Source organism: Amblyomma mixtum, chromosome 5 (genome assembly GCF_055824585.1).
Source record: "Amblyomma mixtum isolate Tamu chromosome 5, ASM5582458v1, whole genome shotgun sequence".
Taxonomy (NCBI): domain Eukaryota; kingdom Metazoa; phylum Arthropoda; class Arachnida; order Ixodida; family Ixodidae; genus Amblyomma; species Amblyomma mixtum.
This window is the reverse complement of record NC_143016.1, coordinates 35,688,495-35,699,240: the sequence shown is the minus strand read 5'-3', so window position 1 is coordinate 35,699,240 and position 10,746 is coordinate 35,688,495. Positions and strand designations below refer to the sequence as shown.

Here is a 10,746-nt window from a genome sequence, read left to right as displayed (position 1 = left end):
TTTTTGCATTTTTATTAATTTTAATTGTTTCTTCGTTGATAAACTCCAATGTATCTCTCCTAGCCACGCTTTAATTTGCTGTTTGTAATTTTTCTTTCATGTGTGTATTTTACTTATTTATTTTATTTATTTATAAATAAATAAATTTACTCCGCAAATAGTGCCTTTTTGCTACGAACATAACCCCCCCCCCTCCGGCGCCAACAGCCAATGGGCCCCCCCCTGCAAAAAATTCTGCGGACGCCCTTGGTCAGGAACCTTCGCCTTACTAGATCGCTCTGTAAAAAAAAAAAAAAAAGAAAATCTCGCCTGTAACATATGGCTCGACACATGACCTAAGCTCTGTACCTGCTTTTGCTGTTGTTGGTTTTTTTTTTCCGTTAGACGAGCTATTTTGTATACTGACGGTAAATGCAACTGGCTGATTGTCCGCCTAGCGAAACGACTGATCACAGCTGACAGTTATCCCGGATGATGTCCCTTACAGCTTCTCGCTGTAAAATGTGTTGCCATACGATATGCGCCGTCCCTGCCTTTCTGCAGGACTGGAGCGGCGAGACCTCGGGCCCGCGGCGTCGGTCCACGAGACAGGCGTCAGCGGCAAAGTCCGATCACTGATGCGCGACTTGGTGCCGGTGTCGACCATTTCCTCGGCCCGATCAGTGGGCGGCCGGCTGGTGCTCGAATCCCTGGTTTTCTTGGCGGTTCTGGCGACCAGCCTGGCGCTCTTCCCGGGCTGGTATTCAGCGCTCGTCGCATTGTCGGCGCTCTTCTCTCTCTACGAGACGGCAACCTCGTCGACGGCGACGCCTGTGTTCGCCGGCAGGGGAGCCTTCCTCGCCCTCCGCAACGGAACCGATGCCAACTGCCAGGTCGGCACCGCTACTTCCAGCAGCTTGCCCGCACTCTTTTACGTCAATGTGTTTCTAGGGGATGCATGGGAAGGGGTATGCGGATGGACACAGTTCCTTAACTGTGCCTTTTATGAAGCTCACCATGAAACCGACGTGTCATAAAACCCTTGGGCCCAAAACTCGAAGGTCAGCAGTCACGTCACTTATGCCATTCAAATAAACTGCTTAGCGTTGCTCAAAGCACGATTGTAATAGAGATATAAAAAAGATGCGGGAGCCATCGACAGATGACTTGCCATATCACAGGCGGCGCCACTTGTCTGTTAATCTCCGGAAAGTGGCCACTGAGGTGGCAGGAATTTCAATCGGTAGTCTGCGCAACTGTTAGGGTTAACGAACTCTGTCTGATAGATACCATTAACGGCCTGCATTGATGTCCATCAGGGCTGCCATGTTGGAGGATTAACATTGTGGTAAAAGGCAGTGAATATTAGAGATATTTAGCAATGCGCGAACTGCAGCCGCTACCGCTACCCGCTTCCGCGGGTGAACCACTGCACATGCGCAGTTCGCCATGAGACGTTATGATTAAAGTCCCTGTATGAGCTTTTCTAAAAAAAAGCTTTAGTTATGATAAAACCGACTTCGTGAAAGCTAAGGGTACTCCATCATGGTGCCCGTGACGTCACGTACGAGCCATTTCGCTTCACACAAGTGCTTGTTACAGGCTGAAAATAATTTTGTCCGCATACACTGCACCTTGATGCATCGGAGCCGGTCCAGGAGAACGTATAGATGAAAAGAAGTGCTCCATCGCGTGCAGCGTTACGGCATTCGTTGCTAACTTTAAGCTTGCTTTCAGCGAATAAGAAAAAAAAAGAAACGCACAACAAACAATATTTTACCACTTGACTCAAAAAGGGCCTCGTGCCATCGAATTGTGCTTGTGCAAGCTAATCGGATAAACAAATTGCTGTCAAGGTTTGAGACTTTTAATATCACGAAGTGAGACATGACGTTGGGCTAGTCGGTTCGTAGATTCAGTAAATGTAGAACTTCGCGAAGAAGACAGGAAAAGAGAGGACAAAAAGGCGCACACACAAAGCGCAGAACTTCCAAATGGATTTATTTCATGAAAGCATGGAACTCATAAGGGTCTTTAACATAAAAGCTTATGCGCCATAAAACCTCATATAACTAACTAATCTTTTACATAAAAAAAACGAGGTATGAACGCAAAGAAATCGTGCACAAGGCAGCGACGAAGAAAATAGCAAGACCCCGTGTGCGTTAAGACCGATGAGGAGTTTGGATATGCCTGTAGGTAATGGCTACTAGTTGAGAGTACAAGGTTCTTTTCACGGGCAACTTAATGTGTCTGCCATGTGTGCAGGCCTAAATTATTCCCCAATAAAAAGTTTTCCCGGTGCATTTTCAGGAAACGGGTATGAACTCGGCTCAAAACTGTCCAGTAGACAGAATCCAGTGGTTATGTGACTCGCGTATTCGTATCCCTACTCTGTCCGCACGTCGTCACCTGCCATCTTCTTCCTACACAAGACCGCAAGTTCAGAGCTGCAATGTCGGGCCTTTTCGCCTCGTCTGCACAGGTGCAGCTGTTCTGCGAGGTGACTCGGGTGGCGCGGGCGCGGTTCCCGCTGGTGGCCTCGCTGCTGGAGACGGCGGCCAGGAAGGACCACCGGGGAGGGCCCTTCGTTCAGGCCATACTCGCAGGGCTCAGCGGGGTCGAGTGCGCGACGCTCTTTGGCTGTCCACGCCACATCATGGCGCCTATGCTTACCAGGAGGCCTCGGGGACCGTGACCACAACGACCACGGCTTCTTGCCACGGCGTGTATCTGTCCGATCCCAGCCACGACCCAAGCTGCGTGTTTCGCGAATCACAACAGAGGCCTCCGTGGGGCCATCGGGTTTGACAAAAAGTTAGGAGGAAGGCTAAAGAATGCAGGCGTCAACGTTCACATTGCAAGAAACGCATGTAGTAATTAAACTGCCGCTTCGGCGAAACTAATGTTTGTTCTTGGGTGCATCACTCGTAACCATGCACCGTTGCCGCCTCAAAGGTAAGCGCTGTGGCCAAAATTAAAAACTGTTTAAACCCTCAGAACAACAGGCGCATGCAAGTCGGCCTGTCTATTTACCAACGTTACAGCGCGATCCGCTGCAGTGATTGGATTGCGTAGGGTGCCACTGCGCATGCGCAGATCATTTTCAGGGCGCCAGATGGCGCCAGGTGCTGGCAAGCTGCGCGCACGCCTGCCGCATCGGGACCAATGACGCACCGGCATTGCGCAAAAGCGGATCATTCTAATAGACACCTTTAGCATGCCGTGTAGCGTGCTACCGTTACCGGAGTACAGGGAGCCCGCCCACCGCGAATACGCACGCGCTGGTTGGTCCCCATTACAGTGGTCCCGATGCTGCAGGCGCTCGCGCATGGATGGATTGATGGATGGATAGGAGCGCCCACTTTGAAACGGGGTGGTGGCAATTGTCATTATACTCAGCTTTTCTTTCTTTATTATTTTTTTGTTTACTGTGTTGGCAATTCTCATTAAGATTCGCCATCATCTTCACCTACGGTTTCCTACAATTCTAACCTTATGCCGCATCTCTGCTTTTCAGCCACCAATCCTCCAATCGCTTGGCAATTCTCATTAAGATTCGCCATCATCTTCACCTACGGTTTCCTACAATTCTAACCTTATGCCGCATCTCTGCTTTTCAGCCACCAATCCTCCAATCGCTTTTTGCTAACTTCCACTGCAGATTTATTTACATGACCATTGTTATCTTTAAACCCTAGGGCCTCAGGAAGAGTGACTGTGCCTGCATCGACATCCGGATGGATACCATCACATTTGAGTATGAGGTGTTCAATTGTTTCCACAGATCTACCACACACTGCACATGTGTCATCTTCTTCGTTAAATTTCTTCTTAAATTACCCGGCAACACCGTCAAGGCGAATTGCGCATGCGCATTGGCTGCGCGTGGGCTCCCGGTACTCCGGTACCGGTAAAGGTATTCATGGTTAACGAGCGCAAAAAAGACGAAGAGAAGACAACACTACACAAGCGCTCACTCGCAACTGAACGCTTATTGGGAAAAAACAGCAGGTTAAATTAAAGGCCGGTAAAGGTAACACGGTATATGGTACGCTAAAGCTGTCTAATAACGGAACCGACCGACGGGGAGGGGGGTCATTAGGCTAGCTTCCTGTGTGCGGGGCTGCACAGTTGAATGCAAGATGTTCGGCGTTTCAGTAAACGGCACTAGTGAGATGTCTTCCGCCAGCGCATGACCTTAAAGTGCATTCTCGTAAGAGTTGATCAGGCGGGCAAGCGGTGATCGGCCAGAATTTGAGTGTTTGCCGAAGCGGCGGGACTCTTTGGATTCAGTTGCGCCTATGTGGATATTCTCGTTATTGATAGCCACCGCGACTGCCTGAGATGCAGAGCACATTGTGCTGGGTGCTCGGGAAGAATAATCGTTGGAAAACGAACGTCAGAAGACACCGCACGAAATGCACTGCGTAAATGACCGAGAGGAGAAACCGAGGCGACACAGTGAACAAAGTTGCTGACGTACGAATTTCAATGTCGGTTAAGGAGGGTAGTACTGTCTTTCATCTTTAGCCCCTTGTCATTTAAGCAGGAGTGTGGTTCTTCCTGCAACGAACGCCGACACTCGCTGCCAGCATGCGCTCACAAGCAGTAGTTGCCAGTGTGATCATGAGGTCGCGCACAACGGATTGCACATCGAGTCCATTGTGTACAGAAGATAGTTTGATAGAAGATAGATTGTTATAGCTGGGGAACGTTTGATTCGGTACCAAGATATACCATTTGCCAGTCAGCGGTCGTACCTGAGTACACACGGCCGGACATGCAACCCGGATATAACGAACTTCATACAGTCGACATCGTGCGTCTCCCACGTGCTGTTTACGCCGAAGTGCGTTATACTTTAGTCCAATCGACGTACGAAACGCTGTTACACCGGAAGGCTGAATTTGCTGCTAGCGGCTGCCGGCGGCCGCACGTCTGGACGGGCGCTCCGCTTGGCGAGAGTCTTCGACGCGTCGTCGTTGCACGGCGGCGGCGCAAAGAAGGAGGCAAGCAGCGCGCGAGGCCTCTCGGCAAGCGTGCAGAGGAAGGTGACCCAGACGACGGCCTCGATCACGAAGCCCACGCAGATGAGCGCCCGGCCGAGCGACCGGTGTCGGAACTTCAGCGCTAACAAGCCGATCACCAGGAGGGCCACGGTGACGCCTAGCATGGCCAGCAGCTTGTCGTATGTGCATTCCCTGAAGCGCTTGATGCGCGAGGTGGAACCGTGCGGCCGCGCCTCTTCCAGCTGCTGCGGCGTGGCGCGGCGGAACCTACAGCCGCTGCCCGTTGTTCCACCGGCCTTGGAGGCCGTCGCCGCAGCGGGTCTTGAAAAGGACGTACCGCCGCTGTTGCACACAGCCCATGCCGCCGGGGTCTTGTTGGCGGCCATTGCACGGCTGTGTGACGGTGCCTGCGTGTGAGAAGCGGGCGCCCAGGTAGCATCATCAGCCCAACTAGGTCCACTGCAAGGCCACAGTCTCTTCCCAACGACCTTCATTTAGCCGCGTCCTGCTCCATCTGCGGCCACCTTTTGTGCTCTCGTCGGCAACGCTGTGACATTCGCGTGTGGGCCATTTGCTAAACACGCGCCCGCTACACACTCTCCTTTTCACCTGCGTTAGTTTTCGTGAATTAGGCATTGAATGCTTTTAGCTTCAAGCAAGAGCCATGATGGTCATCGACAATCTTTGGGCAATCTACTGTCCTGTGAGAGTGCCCTCCTGTGTGACGTCCTTACTTCCGCTGCCCCCGTGCTTCTTGTTTTAAAGCTCCGGCGACCCCAGTCGAACGTCGTTCCGAAAGCGCGGCGAAGTTGGCTCGAAACTGACGCAAGGTTTCGCCGAAATTCTCCTCAGAAATGTATTCGTAAAGAGGGGAAAAAAAAAAAAACTTTTCGGGCTGGATTCGAACCAACTAGAGAAGAGCCTGAGGTGCGTGTCACAATTTGACAGAACAAAGATTTTTTCCAGGTCACGTACATGATATGCACACAGAACGAGGTATCAGAGGCATACAGCACGATGTCTCGCGAACGCGAGCACGGCATGCACTGTGACAAAAGCTCCCCGTATGTCGCACTAAAAGACAAGGGAATAAAACTGTCAGCTGAATCCTGACCGGCGTTTGCTATGTTTCCAGCGCAAATGCATATTCGTGTTGTGAAAAAGGAACCTTTTTCTTCACTTGCATCTGTTTTTCATGTCTGCTTCTATATTTACTACGTATTGCAATTGCTACGCGGTCGTACTGAATTCTCTCGTTGCTAACCTTTCGCAGTCCTTGAGCTTTTTCTAAATGTTAGTGAGTGTCGCAAAATACCAAAAGTGCAATGAAAGCAGGGAAATAATAAATGTACTGACAGTCTGGGGAGGGTGCTGATTGCTACAACGACGCACGTGCTATATTTTAGCGGCAGATACCGTGAGAGAAGACGGATGCAAATCTTGCTATGGGATATGATGGCTATGTTCAAATACCGCGACTGATTCGAGGCGCAATTTGGAAGCAGAATAAGGCTGATGCTGACGAACGTCTACGGACTGACGTGCAGTACACGTTAAATGATGGGGGCAAAGTATAAGCGCGTATGAAATTACGGAAAGGTCGTGCAGCATTCAGCCAACGAGGCCGACCGCATCTCAAAAAGGAGATTTTCAAGATTCTGAAATTGGACGGCACCAAGTACATGCATCACACGCGGAGGACGCGGTATGACGTACTTAGCAAGAAAAAAAAATGCAGAGCAGCAGAGCAGTTAAAATATGCACAGTAAGAGCGTATATACCGACTTACTGCGTGGGACCTTCTTTGCCTTCCTCTTTGCTTGGGCAAAGTCACCAGCACCCTCATAGGCCACCTCATGCGACAACAGTTGAGGGGGGCGGCCGTCTCCTTCAAAGATGATAAAGTGAATTTATGTGTTTCTCCTCGGGAGGCTAAGAAAAAAAAAAACGCCCATGTGCTGAGAGTTCAATGCAGTTAAGAATCTCACGTGTTCAATCAATTCGGAGTCGTGCCCTACAGCGCTCTTCGAAGTCCACGTTTTCGGTTTAGAAATTCCGTAATATGTCAATATTATGCATTTCGAAAGAAATGGGTGCGTGAACGACGACAGCGGTGCGCGACAAAAAAGAAAGAAAAAAAAAAGTAGCGCCCGAACGGGGGCTCGAACCCCAGACCGTTAGGTTAAAAGCCTAACGCTCTACCGACTGAGCTATCCGGGCGGACTCCTCAGCAATTTTCACAAGCGAAACTGAAGTTCGTTTTTTTTTTCTGTTTTATTGCATGAAAATTCTGTGGAAAAAGAACAATCAGAAGAAAATGAAAAGATAACTTAGACGGGAATATTTCAGGCGGTCGTCAAAACGGCATAACACGACGGGAAAATGTCTCGCTCCAGTCGTGCATATAAGAATTCTTTTGAGTTAGGTGTCCAGATCACGCGACTTGTGCGTAGAAAAGACCGACGGAGACATATATATATATATATATATATATATATATATATATATATATATATATATATATATATATATATATATATATATATATATATATATATATATATATATATATATATATATATATACGAGGTCTGTTAGAAAAGTATCCGACTTTATTTTTTTTTTGCGAACACCTGACGGATATGAAACAAGCGCGCTTTCATCACGTGACCTTGAACCTTCGTGCGTATGCACGAATTTTTTCCCGCCTGCCGATAGCGTCAGTCGCTGGGACGCAGCATTTGAGTGAGGCGGTGCGCAGTGCTCTCGTCGGTTTTTTACTGCAAGGAAAATGGCGGAGTGACAGGAGCAGCGCTACTGCATCAAATTTTGCCATAAACTGGGCGACAGCCAAGTGGAAACCATTCGGAATATTCAGACGGCTTTCGGTGACGATGCTATGAGCAGCACACAGATTAAGCAGTGGTACAATTGACTTAAAGATGGCCGCACATCGGTGGAGAGCGAGCCACGCTCCAATCGGCCATCAGCATGCCGAAATGACCAGGTCATTGTCGAACTGAACGCTGTGGTGATGCGGGACCGTCGCGTGACTATCCGAGAAATTGAGAAAGAGGTGGACATGAGCAATTTTTCCGCACATTCCATTATCACCGAAGATTTGGTCATGGAGAGAGTTGCGGCGAAATTCGTGCCGAAGCTGCTCACGGTGGAGCAAAAGCAGCTTCGTGTTGAAGTCTCACAGCACATGCTGGATTCCGCAAACAGTGACCCCGACATCATCAACATCATAATAACTGGTGACGAGTCTTGGGTGTACAGGTACGACCCGGAAACCAGAACCCAGTCGTCACAGTGGAAGCATTCCACGTCACCAAGACTTGAGAAGGCCCACCAAGTGCGCAGCAATGTGAAAGTGATGCTGACTGCTTCCTTTGACACCCTCTGTGTGGCAGACCACGAGTACGCACTCCACAGGGTCAAACAATGACCAAAGAGTGCTACAGGGATGTCCTTTATTGCCTACGTGATGCAGTGCGGCGCAAAAACCCGGAGTTGAGGTCAACAGGAAAGTGGCGCATCCATCACGACAATGCTCCTGCACATGCCTCGCACTTGATTCAGACTTTTTTGGCAAAAAAACCAGACTCCTGTAGTTCAACAAACTCCTTACTGTCCTGATATGGCCCCTGTGATTTCTGGCTGGTTCCCAAAATCAAAAGGCCATTGAAAGGAGCGCGATTTCAGTCAAGGAAGAACATTATGGCTGCAACGACAGCTAAGCTAAACTCCATTCCGAAAAGGGCCTTTTCGGAATACTTCCCACAATGGCAGCACCGCTGGGAGAAGTGTGTGGAGTCCCAAGTAGACTACTTTAAAGATGACTAGGTTTGCAACGCTCCAGTTATGCAAGTTTTTTTTTTTTCTACGGCTAAAGGTCGGATACTTTTCTAACAGACCTCGTATATGCTCTATCGTACACTGCTGTATTTGCAGTCGACCCTCGCTGTAGCGAGGCGGTTTATAAAGAGATAAGGAATTTAATGAAGGAATAGCCGTTCCCCTTGGAAGATCCCATGGAAGCCCATACATTTGGTATCTCAGGAAAATGGAGCTTTCAGCTAGTTGATACTGCATTTTTCAGAGATCTCTTTTTTTATGAAGTAAATGAAGAGAAGGAAAGGCAGGGAGGTTAACCGTTCGCTGCCCTGCACTGGAGGAAAGGGCTGGGGGATATAGAGGTGAAGAAAAAAGGGGAGTAACAGAAAAATTAAGTCATTATGTGAAGTCATTAGCGGGCGATAAAATCACAGCCTATCGTGCAGGCCTGATGTTCTCAAGAAGCGGAGCAGTGCCTGGGAGGCCTTCACCACCGGCGGTAATCTTCGTCTCCGTCAGCGGACGTGGATCTAAACGCTCCAGAGTACGGCAGAGGCTCTCCCTTTTCGGCACTGTATGCAGATTATCCACAAAGAATGTGGGCTATAGTCTTGTCGCACCCGCAGACGGCACATGCAGGGCTGTTAACCATACCGATTACAAAGGAGTAATGGTTGGTGAAATCTACACCAAGCTACAGGCGACACAGCAAAGCTGCTTCACGCCGCGGTACGCCGGTTGGAAGCCGGAGCTTCAGGTCAGGGTCCAGTAACTTTAAACGTGAGTTCGAAAACTGGCCGTAATTCCACGCGGCAAGCGTGATGTCCCGCGCAAGTGCACGAAGCCTGCCCGCTTCGTCTGCTCTCGAAATGGGGATCGACACACAATGACGTCGTGGTGGGCAGTTCGCGCGCCCTCGTCCGCGCTGTGATGCCCTGCTGTGCCGCTGTGTCCTGGTAGCCACTGGCTGGAAATATCACGCCCTTTATAAATGGCAGAGTGATGCAGCTGTTGGTTTTCCGCGGCCAGTTCATGGGCCTCACGGCGGAGAGCAGCTTGTAAGCCTTGGAGGGCTGCTTTGGAATCAATGAAAATAGACCACTACTGGACGGCTGTGCTGATTGATATGCTCAAAGACGATACGAACAGTGTTTAGTTCTGCACCCGTCGAAGAAGTCTGGTGAGATGTCCTAACTCTTTTTTTGTAGCCATTGCGGGGATGACCAAGGGGCTCGAAGAACTGATGGGGCTCACTGAGCCATCGGTGTAGACGCACATCCGGTTTGCATGGCGTTGGTGGAAATATTCAAGAGGGACTTGTGTTAGTTCTGTCGGCGATAAATCGACCTCCTTCCTGATGCCGAGTATTGAAAGAAGCACATGAGGTTGGTGAAGGCTCCATAGTGGAAATGATGGTCTAGAGACGGGTGTAAACTGGGACGGCAGAATGGCGCGATGTGCATCAATGTTGTTTGTAAACGATGTACGCTGCCTGGTAGTAGGACTGGTAAGATTGGGAGAGGGAACCCGGGAGATGTGTCGAAAATGTGCTCTCAGGGCGTCAGCCGCTAGGTAGATAGTGACTGGAATCTCGTGGGTCATTAGTTTGATTGCGGCCTTAGAGGCGCATTTCAGCAATCTTAGGCAGGTTCTGAGAGCGTTCCCCTAAGCGGCTCAGACTATGAGGGACGCCGTAGTGGAGGACTCAGGATAATTTCGACCACCTGGCGTCTTTTAACGTGCACTGACGTCGCGCAGTACACGGGCCTCTGGAGTTTCGCCTCCATCGAAATTCTACAGCCGGGGCCGCGATCGAAACCGCGTCTTTCGGGTCAGCAACCGAACACCATAACCACTGAGCCACTGTAGCGGCTCGGGATGGAATCGCCTTGAGCGTTTCATGATATATTGGACG

The 10,746-nt window shown here is 49.7% G+C and overlaps 2 protein-coding genes and 1 non-coding gene across 3 annotated transcripts; 1 reads left to right on the top strand and 2 right to left on the bottom strand.

The window, feature by feature from the left end:
• The first annotated feature begins 518 nt into the window (after positions 1-518).
• On the top strand, positions 519-2,677 carry LOC149341758 (uncharacterized). Its single transcript, XM_089546699.1, has 2 exons — positions 519-872; positions 2,465-2,677. The coding sequence occupies exons 1-2, from the start codon at positions 519-521 to the stop codon at positions 2,675-2,677; spliced, it is 567 nt and encodes a 188-aa protein (XP_089402825.1).
• A 2,193-nt stretch (positions 2,678-4,870) lies between these two features.
• On the bottom strand, positions 4,871-5,377 carry LOC149341757 (uncharacterized). Its single transcript, XM_089542024.1, has one exon. The coding sequence runs from the start codon at positions 5,375-5,377 to the stop codon at positions 4,871-4,873; it is 507 nt and encodes a 168-aa protein (XP_089398150.1).
• Positions 5,378-7,138: 1,761 nt separating this feature from the next.
• TRNAK-UUU (transfer RNA lysine (anticodon UUU)) lies at positions 7,139-7,211 on the bottom strand. The gene has a single exon. It is a non-coding gene; the product is annotated as a tRNA-Lys (tRNA).
• Positions 7,212-10,746: the final 3,535 nt, after the last annotated feature.

What these genes read in the sequence shown, in the direction of transcription:
- LOC149341758 (XM_089546699.1), top strand. Translation starts at nt 519, where the DNA reads ATGCGCCGTCCCTGCCTTTCTGCAGGACTGGAGCGGCGAGACCTCGGG. An exon ending in GAACCGATGCCAACTGCCAG is followed by an intron (nt 873 to 2,464) that starts GTCGGCACCGCT and finishes TCGTCTGCACAG; the next exon opens with GTGCAGCTGTTCTGCGAGGT.
- LOC149341757 (XM_089542024.1), bottom strand. Translation starts at nt 5,377, where the DNA reads ATGGCCGCCAACAAGACCCCGGCGGCATGGGCTGTGTGCAACAGCGGC.